Source organism: Monodon monoceros, unplaced genomic scaffold (genome assembly GCF_005190385.1).
Source record: "Monodon monoceros isolate NGI ecotype Baffin Bay Population unplaced genomic scaffold, NGI_Narwhal_1 Super_Scaffold_2, whole genome shotgun sequence".
Taxonomy (NCBI): domain Eukaryota; kingdom Metazoa; phylum Chordata; class Mammalia; order Artiodactyla; family Monodontidae; genus Monodon; species Monodon monoceros.
The window spans coordinates 99,177,548-99,197,191 of NW_021703776.1; the positions used below are offsets into that span (position 1 = coordinate 99,177,548).

The 19,644-nt window shown below is 50.7% G+C and overlaps 1 protein-coding gene across 2 annotated transcripts; it reads right to left on the reverse strand.

Annotated features, from left to right (window-relative positions):
* Positions 1–3,155: 3,155 nt before the first annotated feature.
* Positions 3,156–18,689, reverse strand: ABCF2 (ATP binding cassette subfamily F member 2). Of its 2 annotated transcripts, XM_029234031.1 has the most exons (15): positions 18,482–18,689; positions 17,623–17,824; positions 11,899–12,111; positions 11,234–11,416; positions 10,978–11,149; positions 9,831–9,926; positions 8,761–8,863; positions 7,132–7,227; positions 6,845–6,964; positions 6,667–6,756; positions 6,185–6,295; positions 5,489–5,551; positions 5,154–5,282; positions 4,466–4,669; positions 3,156–3,782 (listed from the first exon to the last, which is right to left on the reverse strand). In XM_029234031.1, exons 2-15 carry the CDS (start codon positions 17,780–17,782, stop codon positions 3,645–3,647), a joined length of 1,878 nt encoding a protein of 625 aa, XP_029089864.1. In that variant the 5' UTR covers positions 17,783–17,824; positions 18,482–18,689; the 3' UTR covers positions 3,156–3,644. The 2 variants fall into 2 exon arrangements, with proteins under 2 accessions (XP_029089864.1, XP_029089865.1); XM_029234032.1 differs by lacking the exon at positions 18,482–18,689 and having other exon boundaries at positions 3,160–3,782; positions 17,623–18,145.
* Between the last annotated feature and the right edge of the window lie 955 nt (positions 18,690–19,644).

Genomic DNA, 19,644 nt, shown 5'->3' on the forward strand with positions numbered 1-19,644 from the left:
GCCTAATTGCTCCCTCCTCTCCCCCAGGGATTTCCTGTCTCTGAGTAAGAAGCCCCCCACCAGCCCCCTTCCCCACACTATCATCTCCCATTGTATTACTCACCGTCAGAGCTCACGCCCTGCACTCACGGCAGCACCCGTGAGCCCACTCTCGTGGCTGAGCGCTGGGGTCAGGAGGGGCACAATGCACCGCGCCCCCCCACCCCACCCCCATCCGCCGCGAAGGCCCTACAACACAGCTGGAGAGACAAGACTGGTTCACACGCAACCATCAGGGAAGAGTGAAAGGGCAAAAGTGTGTGGAACAGAGAGCTCAGAGAAAACTTAGGGCTACAGCGGCCAGAGAAGCCTTCAGGGAATAAATGAGGATGTGAAGCTGGTCTGGTAGGATGGGTACAATTTAACTGGGGAGAAAGGATTTTAGTTGGGAGGAACGGAAGAAAGAAATCAATGCGTGTGGTTACGGGGAGGCTTGGATTGAAGGCAGAAGATGGAGCCCAGGCTAGGTGGAGGCGGCAGGAAGCACAGCTGGGAGGGCCTGACAGGGAGGGCGTCCGGGCGGGAGGACTGGAGGAAGCGGGACGCTCCCCGTGGGAGCAGGTGTCATGGGGTCCCTGTGGAAGTTAGCTGCAAAGGGAAGGGAAGAAAAAGGCGCTGTTGCATGGAGAAAGTTGTCTCACTTGGCACCCATGCGAGAGCGAGTATTTCAGGTTCTTAAACGCTGTGATTAAAGAAACCAGGAGCAAGGTGACAAGTCTGGGCTGTGGGGAAGAGGGTTTTCCCAATCAAGAGGTGGGGAGGGAGTGAAGACGAGCATCACCTGTCTGGGGGAAGGTGGGCCTGAGCAGCCGCCGGCTCACCAAGACCCCCTTTTCCCAGTTCCAACGCCCAGCTACAGCCCAGGGTTTGGAGGACCAGGAGGGCAGTTTTAAATCCAAAATAAGGCCCTAATTTTACGTGTTCGTAGAAATATGTATTTTGTGGGATTTTTAAGCATTCTTTTTTTAAATATATAATTTTTTTTTTTTTTTTCCGCGGTACGCGGGCCTCTCACCGATGTGGCCTCTCCAGTTGCGGAGCACAGGCTCCAGATGCGCAGGCTCAGTGGCCATGGCTCATGGGCCCAGCCGCTCCGTAGCATGTGGGATCTTCCTGGACCAGGGCACGCACCCGCGTCCCCCACATCGGCAGGCGGACTCTCAACCACTGCGCCACCAAGGAAGCCCCTAAAAGTATAAATTTTTATACAATTAATTAGTTTATTTATTTTGACTGCGTTGGGTCTTCGTTGCTGCATGCAGGCTTCCTCTAGTTGCGGCGAGCGGGAGCTACTCTTCATTGTGGTGCGCAGGCTTCTCATTGCGGTGGCTTCTCTTGTCGCAGAGCACGGGCTCTAGGCACGCGGGCTTCAGTAGTTGTGGCTCGCAGGCTCTAGAGCGCAGGCTCAGTAGTTGTGGCGCACGGACTTAGTTGCTCTGCAGCATGTGGGATCTCCCAGGACCAGGGATCGAACCCGTGTCCCCTGCATTGGCAGGCGGATTCTGAACCACTGCGCCGCCAGGTAAGCCCTTAAGCATTCTTAAAAAATCTTGAGACTGCCTTTTTTTCTGGACAAGCTGACTAGCCTATTTATGTCTGTTCCTCTGGTTCTGAAGCCCTCCCATCCCTGGAGACCCCAACAGACTTCAACGGGGTTTCTTAACATACCCAGACCCTCCCTTGGCCAAAGTAGCAGCTCTCATCTGTTCCATTTATCCTCCTAACCAAGTCTCTGGATACTCAGGACAGACTGACAAGCCATTTTTCTCTGGGCCCCACCTGAGGCACAAAGCAGCCAAGCCAGGCCCCTTGGGGTCAGAGGGCGGAGTGGGAGTCCTAGTCTCTTCCTCCAGCCTCGCGAATCTCAGACTCAGCTGCAACTCCTCACCTGCTACTCTGTTCCCTCTGCCCAGGGCAGCTCTTGGACTCCACGGCCATCTGAGATCCTACTCACCTTCCAAGTTAGAGCACCAATCCCACCTTTCTGGGCAGCTACTCATGAGAAACTTCCCTCCCTTTTACAGCCTTCAGTGTATCCTACTCAGTCCCAATTTAACATCTGCTTTACGCCCTTTCTGTCTTATTGGCTTTCCCATTAGATCGAGAGCTCCTTGGGGATTTAGACACCACCTGGGACTTTTTTTGGTCTGTTTTACGTAGTCTTAGATGTTCTATGATGGGCACTGAAAAATCATGGCTGCGTATGTTTCCCCACAGGGATGGCTGCTGAGGTTTCAGAGATGGTGTGATGAATCCACATCGGTAAGGCTAGAAGCCGGGTGGCACAGAGGCTGGAAGTGCTATTAAAACTCAGACGGGATATGCAAAGTCCTGGCTTGGAAATAAAACAGATATAGCGCTAATGAAAATTAAGGTTGTGGACAGATAAAATGATAAAACTTCCTATATCCCACCAGGAACGGTAGTTCACAAACATCAGTGTGAAAATGCAGACTCCTGACCATTTCTGCATCTCTCCCATCCCACCAACTGAAATCAATAGGCCTGAAGCCCAGGAATCTGCGTTTTTAACCAATGTCCCAATTGTTGTACAGGCAGCAGCAGCAAAGCCTCAGACCGCTCTGAAAAACATGCTCCGGGAGAGCAGTTCTCCAAGTGTGGCCCCCAGACCAGGAGCAGCAGCATCACTCGGGAACTTCTTAGCATTGTTAATTCTTGGTCTCACCCCAGACCTACTGAACCAGAAACTCTGAGGCAAGGCCCAGCAATCTGTGATTGAACGAGACTTACAGGTGATTCTGATACATGTTAATGTTTGTGAACCACTAGCCTAAGAAAAGGCACAATTTCACCTTTCTTTTTTTTTTGGCCGCACCGCACGGCACGCAGGATCTTAGTTCCCCAACCTAGGATCGAACCCGTGCCCCCTGCAGTGGAAGTGCAGAGTCCTAACCACTGGACCTCCAGGGAAGTCCCTGAAAAGGCACAATTTCAGATCAGAAGGGAAGAGAGTTCTTCCAGTGCCTATGGGCTAGTCCTCAGGCTGCATCCAGCCCACCGACTCCTGCCCTAGCTCGTGCTGAGGGAAAGTGAACGTTGGCACTGCAGCAAGGAGTGGGAGAAGGGCCTAGAGACCCATGAAGGAAGACAGGGACCATGGCTGCTTCTCTCTTTATTGGACACTTTGTAGATGTCACACAGGTCTAAAAGTTACACCATTAAATAATTATTTAAAAACCGACCAGGATTAAGGCCCTGGTCCAGAGCTCCAAACCAGAAGCAGAAAGGAACGGGGGTGGTGGGCTGGGAGGTATTCCTCCAACATCCCCAAAACCCAGAAAACGAGGATCCTAAGCTCTTTCACAGGCCAACGCAGGGCACGGGCCCTTGGGTTAACCCTCAGATGCCTCTGGCTGCATCACTATCAGGGTCAGAACCAGCAAGGAGCTGGCAGGAACAGCCAGCCGAGTCCAGACATGGACAAAAGTAACTGGAAGGACAGGAGACGGACAGGTACTGTCCAGCTGTAGATAAGATCACAGAGTGCAGCTAAGGCAGGTGGGGGGAGGGGCTGGGGAGCAGTATTGCAGCAATGCAGGAGTGTGGCCCCAGGGGCTTGGCCCAGCCGGCCGGCCGGCAAGGGCTCACACGTTGTGGGTCCTCCTGGTGAGCTGGGGCTCCTCGCCCACTAGCTTGGACTTGAGGTGCTCCTTGTAGGCCAGGATGTCTCCAGGCCACTTGGTGATTGTCTGCTTCTCACAGACCCAGATTTCTTGTGCAACCTAGAAAGCAAATCCTAGACTTTATAATCCTGACCAGTATCCTTCCCATCCCTGCCCAGGAGACTGTCCCCAGGGGATTCTGGGAAGAAAACCCCATAACCCCCCGCGCAGGCCCACAGCCAGCTCAGTTTCGCTACTTAGGTCTGGCCGAACCCAAGGGCACCGTAACCAGCAGGTTTTGGAGCCTTCCAAGCCAGGACCTGCCGTGTCACCCCTATTTCCAGTTCCCTAGCAGGAACGCTTCGCTCTCAGCTTCCTTTTCTCCACCCCATCTTCCTGAAAGATTCAGCGAAACGACCAGCAGCTCTGTCACTGATGACTAGCAGCAACCCTCTGTCTAATCCAGCCTCCCTAGTATGATACTACTTCTAGGCTGAAGAATCTTGGAACCACAGAAGCAGCACCCTGTTCTCTACCCAACTCCCTTGCCCATTTTGGCCAACAATGCCAAGTAGGCTAACAGCCCCAAATAGCTACTGAAGAATTCAAGTATTCCCACTAAGGCTTTCTAAGTTTCCCAAAGAACCATAAGATCTGGCCCTGTCCACCCTGTCTATGTCCTGAGCCCACTTTCCAAATACAGTCAACGTGAATTACGTGCCCTCCACGTGCCATGACGGTGTTCTACCTAACTGCCTCTGAGATGCCCTCTGCTATGCCTCCCACCCAGCCAGGAGCCTCACCTGCTGAATGAGTCTGAAATCATGGCTGACCAGCATCATACCACCCTCAAAGTCATTGATGGCGTCTGCCAGGGCGTCGATGGTCTCGATATCCAGGTGGTTGGTGGGCTCGTCCAAGAAGAGCATGTGAGGGTTCTGCCACGCCAGCCAGGCCAGACACACTCGGCACTTCTGCCCATCAGACAGGTTCCGGATCGGGCTCACCTGCGTGCAACCGGCCAGTTATAAAAGCTGGTGTCGCCCTCACCACACATCGCAACTCACCTCTCCCCAAGGCTCCTCTGTCGTCACCGTTTCACGGAAAGCGGAGCTCAGGAAGACCCAAGGTCACACAGCAAGACGGTGGCATAGCTGCCTGTCTCTCAAGACCCAAAAGGGATACGTCTGGAAGCCTGAAGCCCTGTCTTGACACAGAATCTTAATAAAGTGGAGCAATCCACGGGACCCACAGTTGGGATCTGAATCCAGGAACCTGTGTGCTAGGTTTCAGTTTCCCTTGCCTTTAAGCACTATGGCTCAACCTGCTAGTCAGGGGGGCAAGGGCACGTCAGAGACTGGCACGCTATCCTCGCCCCTCCCCCGAGACCTAAGTGCTCCAATGCATAATAACCCAGAGCAGAGGAAAGGCGGACCATCCGGCCATAGCCTCCCAGTTACCTGGGGCTCTTCCCACACCCCCTCCACTGACCTGCTGTTTCCCGGTGAGACCATATCGCCCAATGATCTTCCTCATTTCTTCCTTCTCCTTGATCTCTGGGTAGCATTTCATCATGTACTCCAAAGGCGAGAGGTCTAAGTCCAGCTGCTCTTGTAAATGCTACAGGAAAAAAGGGACCCACCCAGATGTGGCTGGTGTCCCACTTCCAAAGGAAGCCTGCTGGGTTTCCTGCTGAGTACCTCTCTACCTCTACCTAGGGACCTGTTCAAGACTCCAGAGGCTACTAGGAGCTGACTTGGTCACATGCAGCCCCATTCCCACACCCTGGGTAACTCCCCGCTCCCCACTCCCCGCCAGGACTATACCTGATGGTAACGCCCTATCTTGACATGAGAGTGTTTTCGGATCATTCCGTCTGTGGGAAGTAGCTAAAAAAAAAAAAAACAGAGTAGAAAGTGGAAAGATAAGCACACAGAAAAGGAACCCCGGTCAGAAGCAGACGTAGGCAGAGGGGAACAAACACATGTTCGCACTGAATGAGACTCATACAACTTCCTGAACTGAATCTACGCCACCACCTCACGAACTGCTATTCTGGCCACTCCAAAAATACCTAGGAAGGTACTGAAACAGGTGCTTTCAAGGGAGGCACAGACACACGCCACACCATCTACTGAGTAGCCACTGGATTACTGTACGGCACACCGACTGTGTAACAAGGGGCTCGGGTACAGGTCCGACATACATTTTCTACAGCAAGAGCGTACTTCTCAACGCACAGGCGTTTCTGTGTTCTAGCTGCTCTGAATGAAACCACAGAAAGATGCTGAGAGCATGCATGTGTTCTCCCTCTCACCCATGCTCTCACACACACAGACTCCCCCCCTCAGGTTTCTCTGAGAAAACTGCCCCAAACTTCAGCACTACCCAGTGAGACCACACGCCCCAGAGGACGGCTCGCTCAGGCCCTCTAAGAGCAGTGGCCCCTGCCTCCCCTCCCTCTCCCGCAGACGCACCAGCATCCAATCCTGGAAGTCCCACGCCCCTGCGTGGCACCATACCTCTCCAGTTAACAGCTTCAGAAGAGTTGACTTCCCTGCTCCATTGGGCCCCACCAGAGCCACTCGTGTGTCGAGATCGATACCAAATTCTAGATTGTTGTAGATGCAAGGCTGAGGTGGGTGTGAGAGAGAAAGGGATACGGGGCTAGGGTGCTGATCAGTCTGACTGGCAGACTCACCCCGCTGAGTCCCCAGTCACCGCTGGAGGAGGTGGGAGTGAGGAGGGCGGCAGCTCTCACGGCAGACCCCAACCCACTGCCTCCACCCACCAACCCAGCTGAGCAGTATTCCCTCCAAGTACTTGCGGGGGGGCTTCTACTCTAAGTCCCTCAATTAGGCGCCCCAGGCTGCCACACCTGAAAATTCCCCAGCACCGCATGGGTTAGCAGGCGTGCTCAGCAAAGAACAGGAGACTCTTCTCAGCAGCTGACACTTACCTTGGAAAATGCACCCCAGCTTCCCAACTACACCTAAGTACTCACCCCATCTTTTGTATACTTGAAGCTGACATTTTGCACCATAATAACGGGGGGAGGGATCTTGCCACATGGTGGGAAATAAAATGACAGTGTCTAGGAAAAAGAGAGGGCATTTATCAAGTCAGGTCCTTTCTTATCCACCTCACTTTAGGCCGCCTAATTCCACCCAGTCAGAACCTACCTTGTCACTCACGACCCTCTCTGTCAGTCCTGATGCCATCATTTTCTGTAGTGTCTTCTCCTTGCTCTGGGCCTGCCGGGCCAGCTTGGCACTGCCATGACCAAACCTAGCGATGTAGTTCTGAAAGAGACCAGAGAGGGGGCCAGGAGTATGGGCAGGCACCAAACAACTCATCTTAACTGCAAGGTAAAAACTGCTGACAACGTCTTCTCTAGCAGCCCCCAATCCCCACACACCTTCACCCAACTGGCCCGGAGAATGCGAACTCGGCTCTACGATCGCCCTACCTTCATGTGTGCAATCTGATCCTGTTCCCAGTGAAACCTCTTCATCTGATTCTCTTCCAGCTCCAGCCGTGTCTTCACATACTGATCATAATTACCCTGCAGGAAAGTGCACCAGGCGAGACGGGCAGCTTTAGCCTCGGTCACTCAGGGTTCAGGGGGATGTGAGATGGCATCTCATTTGGCCCTGGTTGTAAGACTGTGCAGTAAGGGGACTTCTCTGCTGGCGCAGTGGTTAAGAATCCGCCTGCTAATGCAGGGAACACGGGTTCGAGCCCTGTTCCGGGAAAATCCCACATGACGCAGAGCAACTAAGCCTGTGCGCCACAACTACTGAGCCTGCGCTCTAGAGCCCACGAGCCACAACTACTGAAGCCCACGTGCCACAACTACTGAAGCTCACGCGCCTAGAGCCCGTGCTCTGCAACAAGAGAAGCCTCCGCAATGAGAAGTCCGCGCACCACAACGAAGAGCGGCCCCTGCTCACTCCAACTAGAGAAAGCCCGCGCGTAGCAACGGAGACCCAATGCAGCCAAAAATAAATAAATAACTTTAAAAAAATAAAAAAAAAGGATTGTGCAGTAGGGAAAGAGGAAGTGCATTAAAGAAGCATATCCTAATCTAGAACCTGAGGTCTTCTGAACTGTGTGCCTCTCATTAGCTTAGCCACAGCAGGGCTCCGGATCAAATCCTCAGGTTGGCCATAAAGACACCAACAGCGTTGGCAATAGCCCTGAAAACCACTGTCAAACAGATATCTAGAGGCTCACAGCCTTCCAAGAGCACCTCTTTCTACTCCCCATCCCTAGAGACTGAAGCCCCCATGCAGACTACAAGAACTTCCTCCAGGTGGGAAGACATCAGACCCATCAGATTTAGGACCTGGCAAACCCTGCACTATGGGCTGCCATGGTTTCTATCTGCAAAAAACTAGACTCAATCTAAACATCCATCGAAAAGGGTCTGACAAACGACTTACACGATAGCCACACAATGAAATACTATGCAGTCACTGGAAAAAATGAGCATGATTTATATATACTCATACGGAAAGCAGTCCAAGACAAATTAAAATTTAAACGCAACCTACAGAAGAGAACGATTAAGATTACAACTGTGATAAGTATACGTGAAATTTTCTACAAATGCTACTTGCAAGTACATGTGAAATTTCTGAAAGACTATGTAAGAAAACTATTAATACTCCCATGGTGAGTACAACCATGAATAAAGAGAACTTCTGGTTTTCATTTTTTGATGTTTTCTGAAACAGAAAAAGTGTAAAGGCAAGGCAGAAAAGTGGGCTGTTGAGATCCTGGCTCCCCTTCTTCATGGAAGGAGAGAAGGAGGGGTACTGTGCTGGCTGCCACTGCAGAAGGCAGAGAGCAGCAAGGCCTGCCTGGGCGCCAAGAAAAGTCAACCTCTTTGCATAAGGCAGACATACACCATATGCACACGCTGCCAATCCGTGGCCTATGGCCTGAAAGCAATTACTTTGGGTGCAGAACTCCCTGTCCACATCTTTTTATAGCAACAGGTAGAAAAGGACTGCTAAGTCTGTTTTGTTTTAAAGGAGAACTTCAGGGAACTGGTCAGCACGGAGGCCGCTGTGGAGAAGCTGGGGCCACTCACCGTGTAATACTTCAGTTTCTTGTTGTGCATGTGAATGATGTTGGTACAGACGCCATTCAGAAAGTCCTGGGAGTGGGAGACGAGGACCAAGATGCGCTTAAAACTGCAAAGCCAGAGAACCAGTCAGGGGGGCGCTCAGAACGGTAGATGGTTCACAACAGGTGGGCTGAATGTCAGGCCCAGAAAACCTTCATCCTCTCCCATCCTTACGCCTAGGCATCCTTTAGATTTATTCTCCAATTCCCAGTTCTTAGCACCTAAGCCAACAGTGCACGATCAACCCGTAAGAACACTGATGCCTTCCAAAGTATGGTGAGACAGTCTGAGTTTCCTCAAACTTTTGTTCTAATTTTCCTTTTCTTTTTTCTTGATAGGTAAGGAGTGGATTTATTTAGAGAGAAACACACTCCACAGACAAGAGTGTGGGCCATCTCAGAAGGCGAGAGCAGCCTGTTCTAATTTTCAAAAGAATGGAGTGGAGATGGCAGTAACAGTGATGGTAAAATCAAAAGTGTACGCACACAGACACCCATAAACACATCTAAAACCATGGGTGGGAAGAACTGGAATAGGCACAGTAAAAATCACCAGCTCGGCTTTTTAGAGAAGGTGCCAAGTCACTGCAGAGACCATGGAAAGCCTTATTCCAGAACTGGGGCAGTATTCCAGGTTATCTGGCTCTCCAGCCATAGGACCACTGCTACATGGGCTATTTTTCTCTTTGTCACTGCATCATGACCTTAGATGGGAATCCCCGTTTATATGATATATATAAATACAGTTAAGAAAAAATATTGTCTTTAATAAAAACATTGTATTTTAAATAATGGGAAAAACCAAAAAAAGTAAAACAAACCAACCAATCCACATATTTCAGACTAAACAAAAACAAAAAGGCCTGCCCTAAAGATGCTTACCACCTTCTCAATCTGGCCTTCACTCTGGCCCCACTTCAGTCCACTTCTCACTGCTCTAATATCACTGTGGGTCCTGGACATCCATCTCCCTGGGACTCTGCTCAACTCCCCCTCCAGGACCCGCCCACTTCCACCCCAGCCCCGCCCCCTTACGTCTTTAGCTCTTCTTCCAACCACACACAAGCGTCGAGGTCCAGGTGGTTGGTGGGCTCGTCCAGGAGTAGCATGAAGGGCCGGATGAAGAGGGCTCTGAAGAACAGGAAGGAGACAGAGCCACTTCAGTGTGATGGGTGCTACGCAGGAGGGGACAGCCTGCCTGCTACCTGCAGTTCTGGTCAGGCCTGCACAGAGTCCTGAAATCAACTCTAGGCTCTAGACCTCAGGGGAAAGGTGAGAACTAGGAGAAACCAGAGATGAAGAGTGGGGGTTAAAGGGCAGGAAACAGCTGAAAAGCAGAGGGAAGATGCTGAACTACAAAGTATTCAGGTTAAACTGAACTGGTGGGGTTGCCAGACTCCAGCAAGGAGGCCAAAGAATGTTCTTTTCTGAGGTGGCATCTCAAGACAGGAGAAACAAGGGGAGAGCGCTGGGTCCGCACGCGGTCACCACCTCCACAGCGCTTGTTAGAAAGATTTCTGGACATCCATCTCCAGCATTCTGACTCCAGCACAGACAGAAGAGGCTAGGAAATCGGCAGTTTTAAAAGCTCCCTAGGTGAATCTGAGGCAGCTAATCCTTGCTGGCACGTGAAACCACGGCTCTCATGTTCTAAGGCACACAAGCAGCTTTGCTAAAGCAGTGTATCAAGCCTCACCAATGCACTTGGCAGAGACTGGTGGGGTAAGCAACCACCTCTTTAACTGGGGACTTTCTGGGGGTTTGGTGGGGGAATGATGATCTACAGATACTCACTTTGGGTCCAGGTCACAAGAGGGTAAGAAGGACAGATATCCTAACAGCTGTCTAACATTTTATCTTTAAACAGCAAGAATTAGAAGGACTGAAGCACAAACAACGGTGGTAGAGGAGTCAAGAGGAAAGAAAGAAACAGACCTATTCTACCATTCACCTAGGGCTGGTCCCAGATTCCTAAACACTGTGCAGGAAGTCCAACAATGACCACTTCAGTCAGGAAGCTCACTCCTTAGCTCAGGTATACCACCCCCGCCCCTCCACACTGTCAATATTTGGCACTTACTGACCATCAACCCTGTTCTAAACAGTTCCACTGGTTTAGAACCCTGTTCTAAACGCTGAGAGAGATAGGGTGCTACAGAGGGTCGAGGAGGGAGAGACTCACCTGGCGAGGGCAACCCTCATCCTCCAGCCCCCACTGAAGTCTTTTAGCTTCTTGCGTTGCATGGCAGGTGTGAAACCCAGTCCGTGCAAGATCCGTGAGGCTCTCATCTCCGCCTTGTCGGCGTCCAGCTCCTCCAGCCGCTCATAGAGCTCTAAGAGCTTCTCACACTCCGCTGCGGACAGTGCACGGCCCGTGAGGCTCCTGGGCCTTTCCCGGGAGAAAGCCCACCCCCAGGGCCCTGGGTCTGGAGCCCTACCATCCTCGTGAGCCAGCCGTTCAGCCTCCCTCTCCAGCATGGCCCGCTCTGTGTCGACTTCCATCACGCACTGCAGGGGCGTCTTGTCACTAGGGGGCATCTCCCGAGTCAGATGGTAGATGTCGATGTGCTCAGGGATGGGCACTTCACGTTTCCCAATAGCAGACAGCAGCATGGACTTCCCTGGGAGGGGCAGGCAAAGCACAGGAAGAGAAGTGGACGCTCAGCACAGTTCTGCCTGTCATTCTCCTACATCAGCCCCTCCACTCCACCCAAACCACGACCTCATCATTATTTGCGTACTTTCCTTCCTTTCATTCATTCAAATCCTATGACTCCCCCATCCCTGCCCGCATCCTCGGGACACCTTTCCTCTAGTCCTTGTCCCAGCCCTCCTCTGTGAAGTCTGTTCATCTACAGCCGCCTCACGCACCGCTACTCCCCCCCCCCCCCCCCACTTCTCCGGCACGTACTGTCTACAACTACTCACGTGGTGCTTATCACATGACTGCTCTGTATTGCTAGCTCCTCTTCCCTGGGCATACCTGGTCTCCCACCCATACTATAAACTCCTTGCTTTGTAATAGCTGTGCTAAGTAAATACTTGCTGAGTGACATATGAGCCAAGGAGAGATACCTCCCGCCTCACTTTCCAAGGGCCTCACCAATTCCATTTAAGCCAATGAGGCCATAACGACGGCCTGAGTTTAATTCCAGTTTGGTGTCACTGAGCAGCTCTTGACCGTGAAAGGTGAGGGAGAGGTTGATGATGTGGGCATCAGTACTGTTGGGGTGAGAGGCGAGGACGCCAGTGACAGCTCGAGCAGCAGCTTTCTTCATCTCAAAGTCCTCCAGCTCCTTGGTCAGCAAATCCACTTCTGGGGACAGAAACAAAAGCAGTTTGGGAAGAGGGCTATAAGACAGACTGAGCTCTTACACAAAAAGGCATGTCTTAGAGCATCTGGATGGCTCAGTCAGTAGAGCATCAGACTTTTAATCTGAGGGTCCAGGGTTCAGGCCACTGTCTGGGCATTTGTGGCTTTTGCCCTTCCTTAAGTTACCAAATATTACCATACAAAGATCCAAAGGCTGAAAAAGGCATGCCCTGAAGGACCTGGGCTCAAGATCAGGTTGAGATGACTCAGATGTTTCACAAGCTTTAAACAGGGTGTACACTGCATACAGATCTGCCCTGGTATCCTGCTTCCATGGACATTTTTTACTTCGTAACTTGTCCTCTTAATTCTAACTTTCCTTGTTCTAAGATGATATAATGCATGGTAGGAATGGCTAGAACTCCAAACTGTCCTCCATGAGTGTGTGTTAAAGAATTAGTCCCAATGCCCAAAATAAAGCAGATGCTATAGAGGTGCAATGCTCCTACTCCACGACCTAGAGCTTCCAGACGGTGCTTCCAAGACGCTATGCTGCCCAAATGGGACCAGTATGAGAAAATGCACAGAGGGATCAATGGCAGGCAGAGCCAAGGCTGGGAAAACCAGAAGTTCCAAGTCTGGAGGGTTTCAGAGACGCAAAGAGACTAGCTGTTCTGCCTTTGTAGCTTTGCAGGCATGACTACATTTTCAGGCTGGGAAGAACTATTAATATATGGCTAACGTTAACTGGCTAACAGCTGTTGAGTTTACTCTGTGCCTGGGACTGTACTACATTATCATTCCCCATCTAATTTAATCCCCATAACCCTTATAGGATAACACTTAGGACCTCCTTTTATAGATGAAGAGGTTAAATAATATAGCCAAGGTCAAAAAGGCTAGTAAGTGACAGACCCAGAGTTTGAACCAGGCTTTGTCTGACCCCAAAGCCATGACCTTAACTATCTCACTATACTACCTCTCCATAAAAGACAAGCGCCCACAAAGTATTATTGCAAGTGGGACAGAAATGGGGGTACAGGGAGTCTTGGTAAGCTTCTTCCAAAAGAGAGTAAGGTGATCTATTAACCTTTTCAGGAAGGAGTCAAAAACTACACGAGGATCCGCTACCGTGACAATCTTCTAATTTTATAGTCTTTGTTACCCTTACTCGTTTTCCCATGGTAACCTTACAGTAGAACGCCTGAAATGAGAAAGCCCACGTGCTTGTCCTTAGCAAGAGTAAAGATGGAGTAGAAGGGGGAAGAGGGCTCGGTGCCGTCCTCAGACAGGCAGGCGTGGGGAGAGCAACTTCAAGAGTGTGATGGTTAGTCTTAGGTCACTCTCCGAATACGCCATCCTGTTGGGAGATTACCACTGCTGGTGCTATACCCACCCTGCTGCTGAACCTGCTCTGCCTGCAAGGAGTCAGAACCGAGGGCAGGGACTGTCCTGCCAGACAGCTGGCAGTCACTCTATGTCTACCCCAGCTTCCAGTACAGCGTGTTATACGTAGCTGCTTGATGAATGCAGGCCTACCTCATTTTATTGCACTTCGCTTTACTGTGCTTCACAGATATTCCAATTTTTACGAACTGAAGGTCTGTGGAAACCCTACGTCAAGCAAGTCTATCAGCACCATTTTTCCAACAGCATCTGCTCACATCCTGTGTCACGATTTCCAACTTTTTCATTATTACTATATCTGTTACAGTGATCTGTGATCTTTGATACTACTACGACTCACTGAAGGCTTAGATGATGGCCAACATTTTTCTAGCAATAAGGTATTTTTAAATTAAGGTACGTACATTGTTTAGTTTTATTTATTTGGCCGCACCACATGGCTTGCAGGATCTTAGTTCCACAAACAGAGACTGAACCTGGGCTCTCAGCAGTGAACGCGCAGAGTCCTAACCACTGGACCACCAGGGAATTCCATTGTGTTTTTTTTTCGTTTGGTTTTTTGTTTTTTATTTTTTTGGCCATGCCGTACAGCATGTGGGATCTTAGTTCCCCGACCAGGGATCAAACCCGTGCTCCTTGCAGTGGAAGCGCGGAGTCTTAACCACTGGACCGCCAGGGAAGTCCCCATACATTGTTTTTTTTAGACATAATGCTATTGCATACTTACTAAACTACAGTATAGCGTAAACATAACTTTTATATGCACTGGAAACCCCCCAAATTCATGTGACTCACTTTACTGATACCACAATATTGATATTTACTTTATTATGGTGGTCTGGAACTGAACCCACAGTATCTCCAAGGTATGCCTGTACTTTTCAAATGGAGGACAAATTTTTTGTTTTGACTGATGAGAGGAATTTAAAAAGTCTCTTCTCTACACAGTTGAGTTACCAGGCTTCCCACAGCCCTGCTTTGTGCCAATCCTTGTTCTATGTTCTAGATGTTGAGAAGATGATGTACAGGGAGGAGCTGATGCTCTAGATCAGGAGTTCGTAAACTTTTTCTTAAAGGGCCAGATGGTAAATATTCTAGGGTTTACAGCCCAAGTGGCAAAAATCAAAACTATTATGTAGGTATACACATTACCATTTGAAACGTAACCACTTAAAAAACGTAAACCATTCTTAGCCTGGGAGGGGGGGTGGCTTAAAAAGAGGCTGGCCAGATTTGGCCAACTGCCTGTTTCTGTAAATAAAGTTTTATTGGGACATAGGTACACCCATCATTTACATATTGTCTACTGGCTGCTTTCCACTACAGTGGTGAAGTTGAACAGCTGTATCAGAGACCATATGGACCACAAAGCTACAAATATTTACTATCTGGATCTTTACAGAAAAAGTTTGCCAGTCCTTGGTCTATATCTCTATCTGCTCGGGCAAGAAGATCAAAATTAAGGGAAAGCTATACAGCCAACCCTCTACATCCACAGTTCTGCGTCCACAAATTCAACCAACTGAGGATTAAAAAAAAAGAGTTCCAGAAAGTTCCAAAATTTGCCACACACTGGCCATTATTTCATAGCATTTACAATGTATCAGGTATTACAAGTAATCTAGAGATGTGCTAGGTTACATGCAGATACTACATACACCGTTCTCTGTAAGGGACTTGAGTTTCTGTGGATTTTGGTATTCACAGGGGTCCTGGGACCAATCACCAGCAGATACCGAGGCACTACTGTATACCATTCTTCCACTTTACAGCATCTATGACCTAAGTCATCTCCTGAGCTTTAAAAGTAAGACTTAGATGGGGCTTCCCTGGTGGCGCAGTGGTTGAGAGTCCGCCTGCCGATGCCGGGGACACGGGTTCGTGCCCCGGTCCGGGAAGATCCCACATGCCGCGGAGCGGCTGGGCCCGTGACCCACGGCCGCTGGGCCTGCGCGTCCGGAGCCTGTGCTCCTCAACAGGAGAGGCCACAGCAGTGAGAGGCCCGCGAACCACAGAAAAAAAAAAAGTAAGACTTAGACCTCACTGTCCTAGCCTACAGCATCCCACAAAACAGACTCAAAAAGTAAGTGAACAGCACTGAATAAATGCAGAAGGGATTCTGGAATAAACTTCATCAGAGAGAATACGGTAGACTTCACAAGCAGCCCCTTTCTATTCATTCCCCAAACAAGGGGACCAGCTGAACTCTAGTGCCTGTCTTGAAGAGTCTCACTTTCTAAAGAAGGTTGAACTGTCTGCCAGAAGTCGCTTTCTTTGATATTTATCTTAATCTTTCCGTACCTCACTACCTAAAGAAGGCCATGTGGCAATGGTAACAGGTAAAGGCTGGAGAACAGTGACCTGCAGCATTAAGTAATTCCAAACTCAGAGAAGAGAGAGGACCCAGTCTTGGGAGAGGGAACAGATGACCCATTAATTATGAAAGCAGAAATGACCCTGGGTCCCTGGTAATAAATGTTTTGAGAGAGCTGGAAAGAAAACCAGATTTCATATTTCAGAAGAGTAGCTCCCTGAGGAAGCAGGGTGAAAACCAAAGCTCCCTTATTACTGAGATAGGGATACTATAGCTGGGCTCCCCCTGAGAAATCCTGGTTTCCTAGGGAGAAAGGTGAAGAAGAAATTTGTAATGGGAACAGTGGACAATAGTCTCAGAGTGGGATTCAGTTTTCTATTTTTCCAATTCATCCAGAAAGTACCTACAAGAGCTGATGATAGATACTGCTTGACCATTGTTCCTGAGGACCTAGGGGGAACCCTGTCTACTTTACAGATCACAATTCAGCCTGCTCGTTCACTCCTATCATTCTTAACTTCCCATCCCTCCACCACCCTGGCCAGGAAGAAAACTTCCCCATGGCCTGACTTTACTGCACTAGCTTTCTCTCATAATTCTTATTTTGGAGACAATTCCTACCATTCAACTCTCTGCTCTCAATCATTTTTAACTCTCCCTTTTCTGAATTCCTATCTGCCTGTTGTAACTTGCATTAGTAATTCTCCTCTCCTCTTCAAACATTTACCTAGTATCTCTGTCTGCAAGGCTGATCAGGCAAAAAAGATTTACTACACAAGACATGGTTTCTGCACTCAAAGATCAAGCAATTTAGACGAAGAAACAGAAGGCACAGCATAAAAAGGTAACACTGGGACTTCCCTGGCGGTCCAGTGGTTGGGACTCCACGCTTCCACCGCAGGCGGTGTGGGTTCCATCCCCTGGTTGGGGAACTAGGATCCTACATACCATGCAGCTCGGCCAAAAAAAAAAAAAAAAAAAAAAGTAACACTATAGATAGTACAGGGGTATAGTGAATGGCAATATTATTGAGGTCAGGTTTGGTTGGGAAAGACGTTACCATCCTGAGCTGGGCCCTGAGAGAAATGTCAAATGTAGCTAGTACAAAAATTGTGGTATTAGAACCTCAGTGTGTAAATGGACAAATGTGGTGACTATTCAAGGGACAACAATAGTCGATGGAGACGACCTGTTCAGAGTGTCTTCAGGGGGCAAGGAGGAAGGCTGGGATAGACTGCCAAGGGCCTGGGATATTCTTTATCACACACTGCCCTGTTCCCCCATCTAGACTGCGAGATATCAGACAGCAGGGCGCGCATATAGTGCCTCAGTTTCCAGCACAGTGTCTAACACTTGAGAAGTGCTCATAACAGAAACGCATCTCTCTCCCAGAAAAAACCCACAAAACAACTCATGTGTTTCCGTCTTGTTGGTACAGCCACTACCGCTGGGAGGACAAGGGTATTATGTGGTAAGGAGCCTGGCACACTGACCTTCATGTGTAGAAATGGAAATTAAGAAAGGGGCAGGGAACTGACCTTCTTCTCCAAGTCTAGAAGACAGAGCAGCAAGGCAGCACAACCACTCCCATACTTGCTTGCCACTGAGTATGTGAGAACTCTGTGTTCAGCTTCCTTGATCAAGCGCCAACTCTACTGGTTTGGTTCATCATGAAAAGTTTCATGGCACCAGATATACTCTCCAGCGCCCCCAGCATCCGGACTGTGACTCCAGCTGGGGCGTCCTTTACGTCCGAGCAACCATCCCAGGGACCCACCTCTCCCTCAATTCACCTGTGGTCTCTTGGCCATTGGCCTCCTCATTTTTCTCCTCTGCCACCTGTGGCTCTGTGACAGCATCTCCGTTTTCTTCATGGCCTTTTCTGGGCCGCTGTCGTGCTTTGGCAGCTTCCTTCTTTTTGGCTGCCTTCTTCTTGGCCAGGTCGGAAGGCATGGTGATGAACCACAAGGGCACGTTACTGTTCTTTCAGGAAGCCTGAAGGAAGGCAAACACCCCCAGGTTCTAAACTTCCGCAGAATGCCTGGGCCTGGCTCCATCCCTCTCAGGAACTGCCTAGCGAGCCTCTGATCCCAGCTCCGTCCCAGACTAGTCGCTCCCAACTCTGTCAGGATCTCTCAAGCCAATTCTGATCCTCGGCCGCTCTTCTAATCTCAACAGCTCTTCCCTCGGGCTTTGTCCACCAATCCCCACGGACTGCCTCACTCTGGAAATGCTCCTCCTTTCGGGGCCTCCAGTTAGGGCCCGGGTTCGGCCCCTCGGCACAGGTCCCGGTCTCCAGTTTCCCCACAACTTGGCGCTCCACGCTCCAGCCGGCCGCCTCACTTTCCCGGGCTTCCTCCTCCTGTTTGCCTCCGGCCTCCTCCCCGTCGTCCCCCTCCACACCAGCTGGCCGTCGGGTCCAGCTTCTTCCCGGGGAGCCCTCGTGCCCCCCCGCCCCGTGAGTCCCCTCGGGGTCTCCTCACTCGCCAACCCGCGAACCTCCCCAGCCCCCGCCCGTCACCGTCTCTCCCTTGGCCCCTTCTTCTCCCGCGCAGCCGCCTCCATCCCAGCCCGGTCCTTCCTCCCTCTTCTCGTCCCCCTCCCCCTCACCGGCCAGCACCCTCCCCCCCAGCGCCCCTTCCCCCAACTCACTGGGCCTCGCCGCTCGGCCTCTGTCGCAACAGAGCAGCTCCTTGAGCTCCTCCGCGTGCGGCCGGCTCACTACCCAATCACGGCCTCGCGCGGCTCTCGTCGCGCCGCCGCGTAGACTCCTGGGAAGTGTCGTCCTCCAGCCGTGGCTGCCGAGCCTGAGACCCTCCTCGAGAACTACCGCGGATTCCAGGGGCCTCGCGGGCCGGCGCGACGTCATCAGGATGCGCGAGGCTGGGGAGATTGGAGTCCAAGCGCCTTCTGCCAGCGGCTTGCTGCGGGAACTGGAAACTGCAAATCCCAGCTGGCTCCTCGGATGAGCGGCTGGACCTCCCAGGCTACCCTACCCCGGGAATAACTGAGGAATTATGCGGAGATACGGGGTTTATAGGGCCGCCCAACCAGCTCAGACAGCAGGGCGAGCGACTACACTTCCCGGCAGGCATCAGGCAGGAATGGGTCGAAACAATGGGGGAACGAGGAGGAGGGAGGAGGAGGAAGCGTGAGCCGGCTGGTGAGAGGGACGGGAAGACGCTCGTCACTACGAAGATGATGCGAAGAACAGAATTCCTTCATGAAAGAAAGGTGTCCTCGTTCCATGAAACTGAGGTTTTAGAGGCTGGTCCAGTGTTAACCAAACTTTAGAAGGTGCGGAACGTTGTTCCTGAACCGTGGCTGCTCAGCCTACCCACTCCAGAATTGTTAGGTTTCCATCCAAGCCATGTAAGTTTGATGGGAAGAGCCCTGAAGTAAAAAACAAGACTTCTTTTCTGAATTTAGCTTTATCGTCATTTACCAACGCGATCTTGCCCGTTACTTTTCCTTGCCCGTTAACTTTTCACTGTTTAAAATCCATCACAGACTTCTCATAGCCTACAGTGCAAATACCAAATGTGTAGTCTCAAATACCTCTCCAGGCTTCTGGCCAGGCTTCTGACCAGCAGTGCCTCCAGCAGTGACACGGCTGGAGGGAAGCAAAGGAAGCTGTTACTCCCTCTGAGCACATCCTCCAAAAGCAATCCCCCCTGACCCTTTAAAAAAGTGAGCCCAGGGACTTCCCTGGTGGTCCAGTGGGTAAGACTCTGCTCTCCAAATGCAGGGGGCCCAGGTTCGCTTTCTGGTCGGGGAACTAGATCCCACACGCATGCGCAACTAAGACCCTGCGC